The 19,560-nt window shown below is 50.2% G+C and overlaps 1 protein-coding gene and 2 non-coding genes across 4 annotated transcripts in view; 1 reads left to right on the top strand and 2 right to left on the bottom strand.

Moving 5' to 3' along the window:
- LOC121196160 (nuclear receptor ROR-alpha A-like) overlaps positions 1 to 19,560 on the bottom strand; it is a 48,727-nt gene that overhangs the window by 16,627 nt on the left and 12,540 nt on the right. Inside the window, exon 1 of one of the 2 annotated variants that reach the window (XM_041059858.1) lies at positions 85 to 257. The exons of the other annotated variant lie outside the window; for it this stretch is intronic. Within the exon in view, the coding sequence (XP_040915792.1) occupies positions 85 to 112 (28 nt within the window). The 5' untranslated portion in view covers positions 113 to 257. Of the gene's footprint in view, positions 1 to 84; positions 258 to 19,560 lie in introns of those variants that run through there. 2 annotated transcript variants of the gene reach the window in all.
- On the bottom strand, positions 9,870 to 9,942 carry trnav-uac. Its single transcript has one exon. It is a non-coding gene; the product is annotated as a tRNA-Val (tRNA).
- trnav-uac lies at positions 11,705 to 11,777 on the top strand. Its single transcript has one exon. It is a non-coding gene; the product is annotated as a tRNA-Val (tRNA).

A 19,560-nucleotide genomic window follows, 5' to 3' on the forward strand; every position in this document is an offset into this window, starting at 1 on the left:
ACACACACACACACACACACAGACACACACAGACACACACACACACACACACACACACACACACACACACGGTTTAACTCTCACCTTTCATGGCAGAAATAACAAAATACATATTTATAATCCAGACTCATGGAGGGGCAGAGAGGCAGCAGGAGAGTCGTCTGTGTGCGATCAGCAGCAGCTCCTCCTCAGCTCTCACATCCTGAGCTGCTGCTGCACAGCATGAGGATCCATGTGACCGTGACATCATCAGTCTGCCCCGCCCTCCCCTGGCCTGCCCCCCTGACTGATACGTCTGTCAGCCAATGAGAAGAGAGGGCAGAGAAGTGACAGCTCTGATAGGCTGTGTGTGTGTGTGTGTGTGTGTGTAAATCATGTCTATAAAAGTTTAATTCAAATTTTGGCCTCGTTTCAGCTGTTTTGATTTTACATTTCCCATCATACTTTATTAAAGAAAGAAGATGAAATGATTTCTGGAGAACGGAGGATTTTTATCTTTTATCTTCAGCCCTTTTTTTAAAAAGTCAGATTGTCCACACTCACTAAAGGAGCAGGTAAAAGCTAAAACAGCTGAAACTGCATGTGTTTTATCAGCAGAGAGAATCTTCAGTTTAACATCTGGGAAAAGGAAATGGCAAGTTTTCATATTTTAGTCTCAGGCAGCGGCAGACTTCAGGCAGGTGAGTCAGGATGTCTCAGTCCTCGCCATGTTCCACATTCCTCCTTTGAATCTGTTCCTGAGGTTCGTCTCTCTCTCTCTCTCTCTCTCTCTCTCTCTCTCTCTCTCTCTCTCTCTCTCTCTCTCTCCCTCTCTCTCTCTCTGTTGTCAGACGTTTTGCTCAGTGTTAACGGGCGTGAGCGTTCCCTCGTGCACCTGCAGCCTCATGTCTCTGCTGTCAGGTGGAACGGGAGCTGAGTGCTGACTCCTCCCTCCTCCTTAAAATCCCATCTCATAATTTTATAACCTGCTGTGCACCTGATCAGTCGCCAGTAAAACTGATGGATCTGTTCAAACCCCGGCTCCTGTCTGTCTGCACAGCCGACCAATCACTGAGCCACGTGGGTGTGACATCATCGAGAGAACAAAGGGACATATCAAACAAACGGGCGCTGTCAGACAGCTACACTCAGCTACACTCAGCTTCATTCAGCTACACTCAGCTACACTCAGCTTCATTCAGCTTCACTCAGCTACACTCAGCTTCACTCAGCTTCTCTCAGCTTCATTCAGCTTCACTCAGCTACACTCAGCTACACTCAGCTACACTCAGCTACACTCAGCTTCACTCAGCTTCTCTCAGCTACACTCAGCTACACTCAGCCTCACTCAGCTTCATTCAGCTTCACTCAGCTTCTCTCAGCTTCTCTCAGCTTCATTCAGCTACACTCAGCTACACTCAGCTACACTCAGCTACACTCAGCTTCATTCAGCTACACTCAGCTACACTCAGCTTCATTCAGCTTCACTCAGCTACACTCAGCTTCACTCAGCTTCTCTCAGCTTCATTCAGCTTCACTCAGCTACACTCAGCTACACTCAGCTACACTCAGCTTCACTCAGCTTCTCTCAGCTACACTCAGCTACACTCAGCTTCACTCAGCTACACTCAGCTACACTCAGCTTCACTCAGCTACACTCAGCTACACTCAGCTTCACTCAGCTTCTCTCAGCTACACTCAGCTACACTGAGCTTCTCTCAGCTTCATTCAGCTTCACTCAGCTTCACTCAGCTTCTCTCAGCTTCTCTCAGCTACACTCAGCTTCACTCAGCTACACTCAGCTTCTCTCAGCTTCATTCAGCTTCACTCAGCTTCACTCAGCTACACTCAGCTTCTCTCAGCTTCACTCAGCTACACTCAGCTTCACTCAGCTACACTCAGCTTCTCTCAGCTTCATTCAGCTTCACTCAGCTTCTCTCAGCTTCACTCAGCTACACTGAGCTTCACTCAGCTTCATTCAGCTTCATTCAGCTACACTCAGCTACACTCAGCTTCACTCAGCATGGTGCTGAGATAAACATGATGACAGTGACAGTGTTAAATGAGGAGTTCGCCGTTTTCCTCTAGAGTCCGATGAAAGTGTTGATATTCATCTGATGTTTGTTTGTTTGTTTAAGTACAAAGATGGAAAGTTCAACAACAACAACTTCACAGCTCAGAAAGTAACATGTGGCATTCTGTTTGTTTAATCTGCACACAACACAAATGTCAAACCAACGGGTTGTGGTTTTCTGGTGGAACTATGTGTAACTATGTTTTGGAGACCAGTGGCCCCTGACTTCCTGTCGTCTTGTTGTCACACAAGAAATAACTACAGCTCATAACTCCCTCATAAAGGCCGCGCCTGTGAAGTGACTGAGTCAAAAAAAAGTACATTTCTCTTTGTCTGCTATCAAATCATCCGCTCAGATATAAATCTATATTCATATTATAACTGTGTTTGACGTAGTTTACTTTGCCAAGTTTTCCCTCAGCGATGAGAGTTGTTCCTCATCAGGACGAAGAGCGGCATCACGATGGACACATCATCGCACAAAGCCACACAAAAAAACCACACGTCTCCCTCCATCACTGCGGTTCACAAAACGAGAAGTTCAAAGAAGCAAAGAGGGAGAGGAGACACAGCGTGAACGGGAGAGAAGCAGGTGTGAAACACAGAGAACAAATAACAAAACCAAAGCAGAGGACGACGACAGACACATGGTGTCACACATGAAAAAAACAAAAACAGACGCAGACACTAAATCTGACACTCCTCATTCCTCATCAGCTACTTGATCCGAACACTTAAGTCACTTTAAGTCCCTGCTTCATGATATCACAGTGACTCCGTGTTGTTCCTGTGTATCTGAGCAGTGGATAAAAACACACAACTTTCTTTACAAAATAAAGTTAAATAAGATTTTCAGTAGGAACTGAGAGGACTGAAGTGCAGCGCGAGCTAACGGGGCACTTCACCCAACATCCCTCTCTGCTCCATAAAACAAATCCCGACTGAGCCGTGGAGCATCAGTGGAAACGATTAAGCTCCCTGAAAACAGCCGGGCTGAGTAAATATCAGAGCGCTGAAGTCATTCAGGCTTCAGGCGAGAGCCAGTCCTGCCAGCAGAGAGAGGAAACTGAGGAGCAGCAGGATCTTCATTCTTCCTCCAAATTGGCAGAACAGGAGGATGATTTACGCTTCGAAAGGCTCGACGGCTGGCGGCGGAGCTCTCCGCCTCCTCTCATCAGACCCACTCAATAGATTCTCAGCGGCACGTTACGAGTTGTTTGGAAAATGCCTCCACAGCACCTGGAGGATCAGTGTTTCTCCCTGCGATCATCCCGGGCTCACACAACTGCAGGAGGATCTCATTCATTATCCATTCTTATCAGCTGTAATGAGAGACTGGAGTCTGGCAGCAGCCCCCGTCACACATTCCTCCTTATCGCTCGTGCACACTCACAGCTCTCCCACGGTTTACGGTAAAAAACAAACTTTCAGTGCATCAGAACCTGAGACCACCTGGCCTCAGATCCTTCACAGGCTCTGAGATTTCACACCAGTAAAACTGAGCTGAACTTAAATTAGTTCATGGTGCTAAAAATCCCAGAGCTAAGGATTCTGGGTAGTCAGCACATCTCCTGAGCTCAAACCAGCAGCTTAAAAAGCTGAGCCACCGCCTCAGCTCCAGGTGAACCAGGAGCACCAGGGACGACAGCTCCCATCAACCCAACAGCTCCACAGCAGCACGGAAGAACAGAAAACAGTGAACTTACATGTGTGTGTCTTCTTCACAGCCGCCGACAAACCTGCGAGACAGAACAGAGAGAAACACTCGTCAGTTTTCTTTTCGTAGCTTTTTCAGGTTGTTGCCGTGTGATTGGTTCAAAATCCCCCTGAAGTCTGTGACTGAGTCTTTCAACGTCACGCTGTCTTTTTCTAAATGACCTAATATCAGTGTGTGTTCAATATTTATGTTTCAGAGGCCTTTAATAAACACCGTTTCCCATAAGCCTCTGTAATTCACAGGCTAAACACGGCGGCTCGACAGGAGAAGGGACGAGTCCTCGAGCGACTCCAGTGTCTGCGGCTGCTTCTCGTCTGTAATAGCAGGACAGAGACAACTGAAGCCAGTGGGACAGGATCCAGACAGGACGTGACGTCATGACCTCGTGAAACTACAGCAGGTAACCCCTCCCACACAGAGCTGAGAGGCCATCGTTCTTCAGCCGCACGTAGATCACGTACGTCTCTGATGGAAGAAACCAGATCCAGTGTGAAATCTGCACATTCATTCGTTCTTTGGTTAAAGTTCCCACTTTGTGGACTCGTCTGTCCGTTCTCCTCAGGGCCACGGACGGTGCAGACGGTCCAGGGGCCAAAATCTGTCGGGGCCACAGTGACTGGCTCCTCTGGTGACGCTCCGCTCACTCAGCCCATCTGGACAAAGCCTGAGTGTGTGTGTGTGTGTGTGTGTGCAGTGCAGGAAGGATTGTTGTGCTGAATGTGTGAGGTGCTGTTGTTATGGAGAAGCGGCCGGTCAGAGGTGTGTTTCCTGTTTCCTGAGCGAACAGGAAGCTGTGATCAGCGTCAGAGCTGCAGGACGACGGAGCGTCGTGCTGATCCTCTTTGTGTTTACACCGCAAACGGATTGAAACCATTTTAAAGATTTTGTATTTGATTTCTGTAACTGAAGTTTTACCTTTTTAAAAATAATCCAGACGAACACAGACGACATCCTGATGTAAGAACATGTGAATAATGTACAGACGGCCCACAAACACCCCCCTCAGTGCTGGTCACCTCTCCTGTCAAGTCTCCTCCCATCAGCCATCTGGTTGTTTGCCATCTCACACACACACACACGTAAAAAATTCACACGACAAAGACACACCTGTGTGTGTGTGTGTGTGTCTTTGTCGTGTGTATTTTTTACGAACTCGTGTGTGTGTCGTCTCCGTGTTCAGCCACAGGATGTGACAGAGACTCTACTAAGATCTACCTGCCACGTAGAAGCAGAGGTCGGATCCAGAATTTTGGAACCAATCCAAGGGACAGACCTGATCCACAATGGGATCGACCCAGACAGAGCACCAGAGCACATCCTGAGGGTTCCAATGGGAACGGGGACAGGGAACGATGGACAGTGGAGGACTGACTAAGCTCTGAGGGGAAACAATCTTTCTCATTCTCGTTTTCACCAGCTGTTCAAAGATGAATCTGCCACCGTTTTCAATTCAAACGTCTCATTGGCTCAAAGTGTTCGTCACCTGAACGAGTACGCCGCTCGTCTCTGTGACAGGATGATGGATCGAAGCTGTGTGAACATCCAGTAACTTCACTCTCTGGAAGACGATCGTGGTGGAAGGTGAAGCAGTGGATGAAGAGTTCAGGTATCTCAGAGGGTGAAGCGTCTCTGACGGTGAGTTTCCATCAGTGTCCTGCTCCTGACGCCGGCGGGACACACCTCACTGATTCTGAATCTGCCCCTGATGGTGTCAGATAACACTTTACACCTACACTGATCTGAGCTTCCTCCCGTCGGATGACTCACACACTGTGGTGTTACTGAGAAAACCTGGGCCGTGAACCTCCAGGAAAAACAAAACAACAACAAAACAAAAGGCAGAAATAAACGACTCAGTTCACGTCATTGATCATCGAACGCTGACCTGGAAAAGAACGTGATTTAATGTGGCTGTGAAATCGCTCCTCAGCAGAAAAACCCTCGCTCTGCTTCCAGCGGGCGTCGTCGTTTATCTGCGGCGACCTTTGACTGCCTCCAAAAATGACTCCTACACACACACACCCTGCACACACACTTCATATTTCAAAGACAAGCTAACAGGCGCTGTCTTCAAGCACCTACAAGGCTTTATCCTGGAATCTAGGCCAGATGAGAATATTCATTAACTGTGCCCTTTTCAACTCCAGGCTGCAGGAGGAGAAGCTGCTTCAGCTCCGAGAAACTCGGAGGATTTCAGGCTGCAGCGGGAAAAAGACGTGAATCAACACAACAACCACCTCTGCTGTCAGGGAAACGCTGATAAGTAATGAAGTGAAAGGGAGACATGTAAACAGCAGAAAGGTTGCTTTGCATCTCTGTGTGGTCGTTTTGTGTTTCTTTGTGTGCGTCTCTGTCTTCTTAAAGCAGATCTGCTGTGGCTGCGTAACCGTCACACGATGCAGAGTCCTGACATGTAACGTCTGATCTCGTGTGACGGTTCAAACTGCTCTGCGATCAGCAGTCGGTGGAGTGCTCGGTGGAGTGCTCCCTCTCCTCCTCACCGCTCCCTCTCCTCCTCCCCGCTCCCTCTCCTCCTCCCCGCTCCCTCTCCTCTTCCCCGCTCCCTCTCCTCTTCCCCGCTCCCTCTCCTCCTCCCCGCTCCCTCTCCTCTTCCCCGCTCCCTCTGCTCCTCCCTCTCCTCTTCCCCGCTCCCTCTCCTCCTCCCCGCTCCCTCTCCTCCTCCCCGCTCCCTCTCCTCTTCCCCGCTCCCCTCTCCTCCTCCCCGCTCCCTCTCCTCTTCCCCGCTCCCTCTCCTCCTCCCCGCTCCCTCTCCTCTTCCCCGCTCCCTCTCCTCCTCCTCCCCCGCTCCCTCTCCTCCTCTTCCCCGCTCCCTCTCCTCCTCCCCGCTCCCTCTCCTCCTCCCCGCTCCCTCTCCTCTCCTCCTCCCTGCTCCCTCTCCTCCTCCCTGCTCCCTCTCCTCCTCCCCGCTCCCTCTCCTCTTCCCCGCTCCCTCTCCTCTTCCCCGCTCCCTCTCCTCCTCCCCGCTCCCTCTCCTCTTCCCCGCTCCCTCTCCTCCTCCTCCCCGCTCCCTCTCCTCCTCTTCCCCGCTCCCTCTCCTCCTCCCCGCTCCCTCTCCTCCTCCCCGCTCCCTCTCCTCTCCTCCTCCCTGCTCCCTCTCCTCCTCCCTGCTCCCTCTCCTCCTCCCCGCTCCCTCTCCTCTTCCCCGCTCCCTCTCCTCCTCCCCGCTCCCTCTCCTCTCCTCCTCCCCGCTCCCTCTCCTCCTCCCTGCTCCCTCTCCTCCTCTTCCCCGCTCCCTCTCCTCCTCCCCGCTCCCTCTCCTCCTCCCCGCTCCCTCTCCTCCTCCCCGCTCCCTCTCCTCTCCTCCTCCCTGCTCCCTCTCCTCCTCCCCGCTCCCTCTCCTCTTCCCCGCTCCCTCTCCCTCTCCTCTCCTCCTCCCCGCTCCCTCTCCTCCTCCCTGCTCCCTCTCCTCCTCCCCGCTCCCTCTCCTCTTCCCCGCTCCCTCTCCTCCTCCCCGCTCCCTCTCCTCCTCCCCGCTCCCTCTCCTCTCCTCCTCCCTGCTCCCTCTCCTCCTCCCCGCTCCCTCTCCTCTTCCCCGCTCCCTCTCCCTCTCCTCTCCTCCTCCCCGCTCCCTCTCCTCCTCCCCGCTCCCTCTCCTCTTCCCCGCTCCCTCTCCTCTTCCCCGCTCCCTCTCCTCCTCCCCGCTCCCTCTCCTCTTCCCCGCTCCCTCTCCTCCTCCCCGCTCCCTCTCCTCTTCCCCGCTCCCTCTCCTCCTCCTCCCCGCTCCCTCTCCTCCTCTTCCCCGCTCCCTCTCCTCCTCCCCGCTCCCTCTCCTCCTCCCCGCTCCCTCTCCTCCTCCCCGCTCCCTCTCCTCTCCTCCTCCCTGCTCCCTCTCCTCCTCCCTGCTCCCTCTCCTCCTCCCCGCTCCCTCTCCTCTTCCCCGCTCCCTCTCCTCCTCCCCGCTCCCTCTCCTCTCCTCCTCCCCGCTCCCTCTCCTCCTCCCTGCTCCCTCTCCTCCTCCCCGCTCCCTCTCCTCCTCCCTGCTCCTCTCTCAGTTCCTCTGCAGCCTGTCCCAGATCACACACTGACACACTGACCCAGAACCTGCAGCTCACTGCTGAAATATTCAGAGCCTCGCTGAGGACGGCCGGGATTCGCTCTGCGGGACATTTACAGTCTGAGTCTGGAGACGACAAAGGACGAATCAGACACGTTAAAATATCTTCAGCCTCACTCAGAACACATCAGCAGACAAATGAAAAGCAGAGGAGAACACAGGACATTTCTACATGTTAATGATTCAGGTTTTTATTTGTGGGAGGTTATGATGAGCTGAGGTGTTTGAAACGTCCGAGCCTGTGCAACGTTAACTGTACAATAAAAACATGAGCAGAGCAGTGTTCTTCAACACGACAGCACACAGACTGAAATCAGTGCAGTGGAAACTGCTGGAGAGGCCGATTCGTCTGAGTTTATTCAGGACGAGCTGAAATCGTGCGGCGTTTCTATCGCCTGCTCTCCTCCATAATTCATCAGTGGAGCTGAAGAGAAAGCAGCAACATAAGGACACACGAGGGACGGCTTCCCTGCAGGGTTGGACCGGCCCGGCCCCTGCTGAAGACAGGAGGCATTAACAAGAAGAGCAGGCGACGTGGTGAGCGGGTCCCTCAGGGCTCTGATGGATGGAGGACGGAAACATTCGCTCACAACGAGCTGAGCTGAGCTCAAAGTGAGGACGAAGAGGGAGCTCTGAGACGGAGCAGCAGCTGGGACAAACGTCTACAGCTCAGTCTAACGTAGCTCATCACGCCACATCGCTCATCGGCTCTTGTTATGTATTTCACTTATTTACTTATGTGTTTGACAAATATCTGAGCTGCGGCCTCTAATTAAAAACCATTTCTGTCCCCGTCCCTAAAACACACCTGGACACCAGAGTACACAAAGCAGAAACCGTGAGTTAAAGCGTGTGTTAGAGGACAAGGACAGGAAGCAGACCCGGTGACAAGCTTCCTGCAGCATGTTGTTCATGTGTCTGAGGAAAACATTCAATCTGAAAAGTTTTTATTTGACTGTGACACTGGCTTCCTGCTCTGACCACAGGCCCAGAGCTGGAGAACACTCTGAGGTCTCAGCTGGAACTCAGCTGATCAGCAGCGACCTGATCTCAGACTGCAGATCGACAGAGTGAGCTGAACACGTCGGAGCGAGGAACCTGCCTGAAGAGAGAACTGAAGGAAGGAATCCAGGAGAACGCTGGAGCAGTTTGACTTTGGAGCCCATTGGTCTCAGTGCGTCTGATCCTTTTATCCGTATCAGTGTTAGGGTTAGGGGGCAAAGCTCTGCGCTGGATGGATGAGCATAAAATCTGGTACAAGCTTTCAGGCCTGATCTTTGTCAGATGGAACTGAAGACATTTTAAGGCCTTTTAAAGACCAGCAGACAGGCTGCAGACTGAGGCCGTGACAGATGTCTTTCAGCTGACAGGAGGGAGGGGACAGGTTAGTCCTCCGGGCTGCAGCAGCTACGACCGTCTCTGTCTCCCTCAGCAGCGTTAACAGCTCCTGCATCGTATAATCGTACAGGGCGAGCGGCTCCTCGTACCAATTATAGCGCAGTAGCAGCAGCCGCCAAAGTCATTTCAGCGCCGCTCGTCAGGGAGCGCGAAACAAAAAGAAAAACAAAGAAAAAAAGAAACACCCTTCCTCTCGCTGCCTTCGGTCCCCACAGCATCACATGAACCGAGGACTTAAGACGATACAGATAAAGTGAGATTTAAGGATTAGACAGAGAAGTGAGTGAACTTTCAGTGACTTGTTTTAAATGACAAGAGGAAGTGAGTAACACTGCTGCTGCTGCTGAGGAGGACGGAGCCTTCTTTAGAAAGACGACACTGAAGAAGCAGGTGCAGAGGTGGGAAGATGGTGTAAATTAAAACAGCAGTTAGATGGAAGATAAGAGGAGAAGCTGCATGATTAGAATTATTCTATTTGAACGTGTTTAATTTATGTGTTTTACCTGCTGCCACTGAGCAGTGAAACCACAGGTGTGTGAACCTGAGCTGAAAAACATCGAAGACACAGCAGCTCAGTCGTGACCATTTATTTCTTCTCTTTAAAGAAGAACCACTCCATCAGTCTGTGATCCCACTGGGGATCGAACCCAGGACCTTCTGCGTGTAAAGCAGACGTGATGACCACTACACTATGGAACCATGTGACACAGTCACACTCACATTAACACGACTGTAAACTGAGGACCTTTATACCACGAGGCCTAAAACTCGCATCATGGCCCCATGAAGTTCATAACAAAAGTACAACACACACACACACACACACACACACACACACACACACACACACACACACACACACACACACACACACACACACACACACACACACACACACACACACACACACACACACACACACCTCCTGGTAGTTGTTTCCTGTCTAACCGCAGTAACGTTCGCTGACACCTCAGCCAGCGACACATGAAAGAGTAGAAGCTTATCACCAGCAGCCAAACACAACTGACACACAGCTCCAAACTCTGAGCGCTGCAGGTACATGAGCCGGGGGAGTACCACCTCCCAAACACACAGCTGTCACACACCCGTGGAAACACATCTGTGGTCGCTGCTTGGCTTTTATCTGGAGGACTCACTCTGTGTTCTTTACCTGTCCTGTCACCTGTCTCAGTGCACCGCACGCTGACGCAGTGTGAGCCGTGTTCGGATTTAACACAACTGCTGCGACACAAGCCGAGTGTGTGCGTGTGTGTGTGTGTGTGTGTGTGTGTGTGCGTGTGTGTATGTGTGTGCGTGTGTGTGTGTGTGTGCGTGTTGATGGTGATGAAGGAACATGTGACCCAGTGTAACAGTGTCTTTGGAAACAATGGATTTCAATAGCTCAGGGGGATCAGACATGTCAGGCTGTAGATACACACACACACACACACACACAGACACACAGACACACACACAGACACACACACACAGACACACACACGCAGACACACACACACACACACAGACACACACACACACACACACACACACACAGTACGTGTTGGTCGGAGACATTTATATATAAATATAAAATATAGAAATTTTCATCCTTTTAATAGAAAAACATCAATTTAACACAAATTAAAATCATTTCCTGAGACTGTGTTGTGTCGCTTGGTGACACAGATTCATCTCTTTCTATTACACAGTCACTCCCCCAACACACACACAGACACAGACACAGACACAGACACACACACACACACACACACACACACACACACAGATCATTCCTTCTCATGCTTATTAAATATATTAAATAGATGGTTTGAGCCTCTCGGTGCTCCAGTTGGACTTCATGCTGAGAGAAAACATGCTGCTCAGCCTTCTGTGCCCCCAACCGAACACACACACACACACACACACACACACACACAGACACACACACACACACACACACACACAGACACAGACACACACACAGACACAGACACACACACACACACACACACACACACAGACACACACACACACACAGACACACACACACACACACACACACACACACACAGACACACACACACACACACACACACACACACACACACACACACACAGACACACACACACACACACACACACCATCCCCTTCCCGCCCTCAGGGCCCCCATATGGACCCGATGGATGAGCTTTTTCAAAGCTGCTCACACAGACGTGATGGCCCACATGGCAAACAGAACATACACAGTGATAATAAGGCAGAGACTCAGAGCAGCTCGTCTAATTGGCTGAGAGGCAGGTCTGATAAAAGTAAGATCATCAGTTTAAATCCAGCCTGGATCAGTAAAGCTACGCTGTTAGCAACGTTAGCATGTAGAAGAAGCAGCATGTAACCAAACTCTGACCTCAATCTGATCGTTTCACTGAACCGTGCATCAGACCAGAGAACCTCCTGTCACATGGTTCCATAGTGTAGTGGTCATCACGTCTGCTTTACGCGCAGAAGGTCCTGGGTTCGATCCCCAGTGGAACCACAGCTCTGTCTTATGCCCACGTGACTAACGTCAACTACGAATCCAAAAAGGCAGAAATTCACAGTCTCCAGATCCAAACTCCGACCTGACGGGTCTGAGCTTTGTACAAATCCCATGATGCTTTATGGGAACTAACCAGATATAAGTCACTATTTAGACCAACACACACACACACAGAGTTCAGCAGTGACTGATGCTAAAACACCACTCAGACACTGAACAGCTTAAAAAGGCTGGAGCCACAATCACACATGCTGTCTTCAAAATACTGAGAATAAATAAAACATGTTCTTTACTGAAGTAGAAATCTTGTTTATTTAATGGATCAGAATAAACAGTGAAATGTTCGAGCATGTAAATATGGATGAACTGTTCGAGCTGGAATTATCTTCAAATGATAAAACTAAAGTGAAGCTCACGTCCTCATGAAACACGCAGGACGCTGGAGGCTCTGAGTTCTCGGCCACTTCTCTCAGGCCTGGTTGGTCGAACGCTGCAGCCTGTAGCATCACATGATGCCTGTGTGTTTATCAGCAGGTGTGACTGCGTCGTCAGTATAAATCTGTCTGAGGAACGAGGAGATATTAATGATATTAATGCAGCTGCTTTTCTAATGTTTGATAAGTGACATGTGGGAGGTTTTTACTCAGTACTGACAAGATCTGTGTGTGTGTGTGTGTGTGTGTGTGTGTGTGTGTGTGTGTGTGTGTGTGTGTGTGTGTGTGTGTGTGTTTACCCCCCTGTGCCTCAGGGGTAAACACAGCTCTGTGACAGTGCAGCGTGTGTGTGTGTGTTATCTCTGCACTCTGCACTCTGCAGACAGTCGAGATGCTGAAGGACTGGAGATGCTCCTGCTGATAGCTGAACATATCTGTGTGTGTGACTCAGTCTCTCATTGTTTTTCTGCGCGTTTCCACCAAATCTGCGACAAACCCATCAAACTGAAAGCGGTTTGTCTCGTCTGCTTTTCCACCCACAGCGAGGACTGGACTGAGGCAGTCTCGTTAACTGATGACCTGATCTCAGGTCAGACAGTTTGTTTCACAGAACAGGACCTGACTTTCTAAAAGCACCTTCATCACTTCAAAGACTGGAGACGTTTCTGCGTCGCACTGGGAACAAATGGAAATATTCACAGCAGCTATAATCAATACTTTCACAATAATAATGTGTCAAATGACGGCGTGAAAGGTGTCTCTGGTATCGATGAACAGACTCAGTCAGAGCAGCTGCTGAACATGGAGCAGCATTCAGCAGCTGAAGAGCCTGATACTTCCCTCAGGAGCTGGTGGAGACCAAACACTGAGCTAAAAGAGAGGGGACACTGGGACTGAGACCTCAGGTGGACTCAGAGACCACTCCAGATGGAGGATCATGGTGATCTGTCGCTGCTGGGTGGTGAAATAAGAAACTGCTTTAGATCAAGTTCAACATAACTTAAAAAATGATGTGTCAGTGTCGTGTTCACGAGTTCATGCAAAGTGAACAATGACCAACATACAACCAACCAGAACATCAGGTCATGGATAAAAACCAGACTGGTTGTTGCACTGGTGTGTAACAGAGGAGCAGCTCTAACCAGCCTGCACCGATATCGAGCCTTCGATCAGCTGAATGTGCACATCACAGAGCTGCCTGCACAGAGACACGTCCTCATCACACAGGCCAGGTCCTACCTCACATCATCGAGCGTCACACGAGCACGCTGAGGGCATCACATGATGTTTGCTCTGCTTCTGCTGTTTGTGTCAGTGACGTTTTTATGTTTCAGTCCACAAACACTAACCGGTTTAAACAAAGGTCAAACCATTTAACAGGTAAATAAACTCCAGACTGATCAGACGTGAGAACATCGAACCTACAGACCACGTACTTCTGAAAAGGTTTCTGTGCAGGAAACGTCTAAAAATATTGCTTTGCATTTTCAGTTTTGCAGCTTTACCTGCAAAATGTTACAGAAACGGACACAAAAAACAAAAGACGCACAACTGGAGACTCCACCACGACCACACATCACTCTGTCCTGAACCCTCCATCCCGAACCCTCCGCCCCGAACCCTCCGTCCCGAACCCTCCGTCCTGAACCCTCCGTCCCGAACCCTCCGTCCTGAACCCTCCATCCCGAACCCTCCGTCCCGAACCCTCCGCCCCGAACCCTCCGTCCCGAACCCTCCGTCCTGAACCCTCCGTCCCGAACCCTCCGTCCTGAACCCTCCATCCCGAACCCTCCGTCCCGAACCCTCCGTCCCGAACCCTCCAGATCCAGTTGCTTTTGTGAGTCTCTCTGAGACTGTGAAGTGACGACCTGATAGTTCCAGGTGTTTGTCCTACGACTCGTTCTGTTTCCTCATCTGTCTGTGCCAGTGAACACAAACTCAGTGTGTGTGTGTGTGTGTGTGTGTGTGTGTGTTACATCAGAGTCTCATTATGTAACACTGACATCTGCTGGGAACAGAGTGGGTGCTGATCTGCAGCTTCACTGCTGCTGTCGTGCGTGTTTATGTTTGTTTACTTGAGGTTTTACTGTTAAACAGCAGTAACCAGAAAGTTCACAAACGAGAAACATCCAGTGTGAAACCATCACAACTGAAATGTTTCTGCAGGTGTTGAACCACATGTGACAGCACAGTGTGTGAATTTATCACATGATAAACACATGAAGTGTGTGTGGTTCACGCAACACTTTCACACATCACTGTCATTCAGTCCATTATTTTTCATATTGATCAGCAGAGCTTCGACAGTCACTTCCCACCTGCTCTCACTGCTGCTGCTTTGCTTCTTCTGTCTCTGAGGCTCCAAACTCTTCAGGCTTTAAACATCAACATCGCTCTGTGTAACGAACAGAGGAAATGAATTTAACATGCCATGAATGGAGCCTCCCTGGCACCCATCCTTTCAATTTTCAGGAGGGCCATCCGGCTGAGTTTAAGAGCTCTAAACTGGTAGACGATAAGTTAATCCTTTTATCCGTATCATTGCTGCTGGGCGACCGAAATAAACGCTGAAACGGGAGTTGGAAAGAATCTGGTGAAAGAGGAAAGTGTAAGAGCTGTGACTGTGAGAGGAAGGAAGAGGAAACACAGCAGAGAGAGAGAGAGAAGGAATTAATACAGATGTTTTTATCTGACTGGGACGTGACAAAGGGAATAAATGTGGCTTCTGTCTCCCAGATTTAACACAGGAAGACAGGAAGACTGCATGTCAGCCACAAATACCAAACTGTGGAGGTCTGACGATCCACATTCATTCATTCATTCATTCATTATCTTGATGAACATGCAACAGACCTGAGGCTTCAAACAACTCTCCTTTTTAAAGCCCTGACTCATTTAAAACTGAGTCAGGGTGAAAACTTGCACCAGGCTCAACATGACATCATCAGGTAAAGGGCTGTGTTAACCAATCAAACTGGATCATTATCACCTGATGCTCATACTTCATCTGACACTTCAGCTCCTTTCATCACTGACACTTCATCTGGAAACTCAACACGCTGACGGCTCAGAGCTTCCACCAGAATGAAATCTGAAGGAACCAGCTCACACTGAAAACAGGCAGCGCTGTCTGTTCTGCCTGCATCCCACAATGCATCTGTGTGTGAATGAGCAGGTGTGACAGCCGTTCATTCATCCTGTGGGTACAGTCGGCTCTCACCTGAGCAGCAGCAGCAGCGGAGTGAATAAATCACAGCAGCGTCTCCAGACATTCAGGAGCTAAAAACAGGACAGCAGAGACAGAGAGAGGCCGCTTCCTCGTCCCTGAGGAGACTCCTGAAAACTCAGCTATATCTCAGCTGTCCTGAAAGGGCCACAGGCTGCAGCGCTCCCAGGTACACGGAGAGAGAACACACCCCTTCACAAATTCAGCTAGAAGCCCTGCATGGCGGCGGTACGCCTCCGCATGGCTGGCTGCCTGTTTGTAGCAGAGGTTATGGGTGTTTTACAGTGATAATGGCAACGTTTTTGCCATTTGTGCCAAGTGTGAAGACCATCCTTCAAAGTATTCTTCAGATATCACATTCACCTGCATAAAATTAAAAGTATGCAACCGTGACCTTTGACCTCTGACCTCCAAAATCTACTCAGCTCATCCTTCAGGCACAGTTGACATTTGTGCAAAGTCTGACAGAGAGACCTGAGAGACCTGAGATATCGCGTGTGCTACGGATGGTGCCGAGCACAGTGGGACACAGCGCTGACGGTTTCTTTTCCTGAACTCTGACGGTGAAACAGCCTCAAAATTCATCCTATCAACAGCTCGAGCCAAACAAACAGACCAGAAGTTACTGGGCCCGGTGCACGCAGTCTGTTAGTCCAGGGACAGATATTTGGACAGATATTTGGACAGCTTCTAACCAGCTGTGTGTCTCCTGTATGACATCTGAATCTGAAGTTTTCACTGATTAACCTCCGTCACTCCTCTGCACTGTTTCCCTGCTGAATTCACTGTGTGGACACAGATGGATGCTCGTGCCCTGAAAACAGTGCTGTTAGCCAGTGACCAATGGTGTGATGGTATGTGGGGAGGGGTGGGGGAGGGGTTGGGGTGATGTCATTAATATCTCCCCGGGCTCGGGCCGAACCCGCAGCGGAGCGGAGCAGCAGCAGGAGCTCCGGCACATCTTTATCTTCATCGACCGAGCCACAGCTCGCCAGGCCAGGTGAGAATCCATCATGGCTATTATTACCTAAGGCTCGGCACTACATCCATCACACACACACGCACACGCACACGCACACGCACACACACACACACACACACACACACACACACATAGACACACACACACAGGACACCGACACACAGAGCGTATATGTTTTGTCTTTGTCTCTTTATCACACAGCTCTGTATCTGTATATTTTCTCACTCACACACACACACACGCACACACACACACACACACACACACACACACACACACACACACACGCACACACACACACACACACACACACGCACACACACGCACACACACACATACACACACGCACACGCACACACACACACACACATACACATAGACACACACACACACACACACACAGCAACTCTCAGCTGCTCTTTAGAACTAATCAGTAGTTGTTGCTGATGCTCTCTGCAGACGTCCACAAACGCTGACCACAGCACCACATGTGGGTTAATCCGCCGCTGAAAACAGTCCCCAACAGAGTCACCGTTTCCTCCTGTCTGCTCAAACCTACAGCGAGCAGCTGTTTGATTAAATCACTGAGCCTTTTAAAATGAAACAGAATATTTGTGAGGAGTTAGTGAGTCTGAGAGCCACAGACAGAGGAGGGAGGTCGCTGTTCTGAGTCTGAACGTCTGAGGACAGTCAAACCAATGCTGCAGGCGACGCTTCCTGTTCCCGCCAACATTACAGAAAAGCACCAGGCTGATTGATCTGAGCAGAGATGAGTCCTGCCCGCAGCAAGGGATGATGGGAGGGAGAGAGAAAGGTCCGGGCCGTCTGTCTGTTCGTCTCACACACACACTCACACACACACACACACTCACACTCACACTCACACACACTCACACACACACACACTCACACACACACACACACACACACACACACACACACACACACACACACACACACTCACACACACACACACTCACACTCACACTCACACACACACACACACACACACACACTCACACTCACACACACACACACACTCACACTCACACTCACACACACTCACACACACACACACTCACACACACACACACACACACACACACACACACTCACACACACACACACACTCACACACACACACACACTCACACACACTCACACACACACACACACACACACACACACCTCAGGTGTCAGTTCTTTCTCTCTGAACTCTGTGTGACTCATGTTTTCTGTGCTGCCCTCCATCATGATGAGTTCACCTCTCCACCGACCACAGAAAGGTGTGTGTCTGTGTGTGTGTGTGTCTGTGTGTCTTTCACGCAGTAAAAAGGTAAATGTGAGATGGTGACAGCAGCCCTGAACCAATCAGAGCGCAGGATTCTTCCTCCTCACTGAAACGATGAGCAGGTGCTGCTGGTAAACGACAGTTTACGCGTCACTTGTTGCTGCGGTTTCTTTCTTTCTTTCTTTCTTTCTTTCTGTCGTTCTTTCCTTTGTGTTTCACTCCTGTTTGTTGGAGCTGAAGTTGTGCACCAGTCAAACATGATTTGTTTGTAACACTAAACATTGGAGCTCCTGCAGCTGTGGCGATGTGAGTGTGCCGGCAGCAGGAGTTCCCAAACAGTCTGATCAACTCCTGCTCCGCTCCTCATCGTCGGCTCAGGACGAAGCTCGGCCTGCAGGAGACGCGGCCGGCTAATGAACGAACAGGCTGTTTGTTCTGGCGCCACAGGAGGTAGATGATGGAGACAGCGGGGCCCCGACAAACACAGGAGGAGGCTGGTGTTCGGCGAGCGCTCTGGTTATTTAACACACAGGCGAAACACAAACCAGGAGAAGGAAGTGACACAGAAATCTCAGAGCCCGATAACTGAGAACACCTGAGCTCCACCTGGAGTCACCTGTCCAAAGACTTTCATGTCTTTACTGTTTTTCTCAGCTTTGCAGTGAGAGCAGGTAAAACCCGACACTTCCCCTCAGCCTCCTCCGCACGTGGAGCAGTGCATCGCTGTTTCATTGCCGTGTGATTGGTCTGAGACCTTCCCCAGCCTGTGGACTGATTTCTACATGAACCACTCGAGGGACAAATGTTCGGGGAAAATCCAAAGGATGTGACGTTCACGCTCGCTCCCGACTTCCTCGCCTCAGTTCCTCTCTTCCTGTCCCACACAGCGAGCGACAGGAGCTAATGAAAAGCCATTGTTCAGGTTTCCGGAGCAGATCGGTCTCACCTGTACCTGTCTGTATCTGTGGCTTTTCCTTTGTGAAACTGTCATAAAATAAATGAGATATAAAGTTATGTTCCACTGGCCTTTGAAGTTTTCAGTCCATTTCTCGTCCTGATGAAAGAAACGTGAAACACAGTAAGATGTGAAGCGGCTCAGCAAACGTCGACCCGAAGGATCAACTTTCATTTCCTCTGAACATCACTGACGGTGCTCTGCGTTAAATCGCTGAGGCGAAGCTGCCTCCAGTTTATATACGTTCTGTTGGTCCTGACACTGTTTGTTGTTTATTTTACAAACAGCTCTGAGGGTTCGTGTTGCATCAAGGTTTCATCAGACAGATATCACAGACCAACAGCACAAACATCAGCGTTCGGTTGGTCTGCCTCTGCAGCACCGACCTGTCAGAGGAAAATCAAAGGCCAAAACACTTCTGTTCAACAGCAGCCAAAAACAACAACAACAACAAAGAAAGAAAAAAATAAATAAACCCCCGTCAGATGATTCACATGCAGCTAAATCCCATTAGAGGATCAGGATCTGGAGCCAGAAAGACCAGAAAGACAGCAGCATCCCCGGCTGGAAATCCAGAATCTGCCGAGGAAAACAGGCGAAGGAGCAGGAGACGAGTGAGGACAGGTCGAGGACAGGCCGAGGACAGGCCGAGGACAGGCCGAGGACAGACGGCGGCAGGTTTCCACATTCCACTGCTGCCTCTCAGCTTCGATCCCTGACTCTGATCCTGACACTACCATGCTCTGAGTCAGTTTCCTTACAAAACTGCTCAGACTCCTTTCAAACATCAGGACTCTTCATCAGGACTCTTCATCAGGAGCTCCGCTCTGACACTGGCTCCTTCCTCCCTTTGCTCCCATGGATCCTCCAGATGTTGGAAACCTTCTGAGCT

This window comes from Toxotes jaculatrix, chromosome 1 (assembly GCF_017976425.1).
Source record: "Toxotes jaculatrix isolate fToxJac2 chromosome 1, fToxJac2.pri, whole genome shotgun sequence".
Lineage (NCBI taxonomy): Eukaryota > Metazoa > Chordata > Actinopteri > Toxotidae > Toxotes > Toxotes jaculatrix.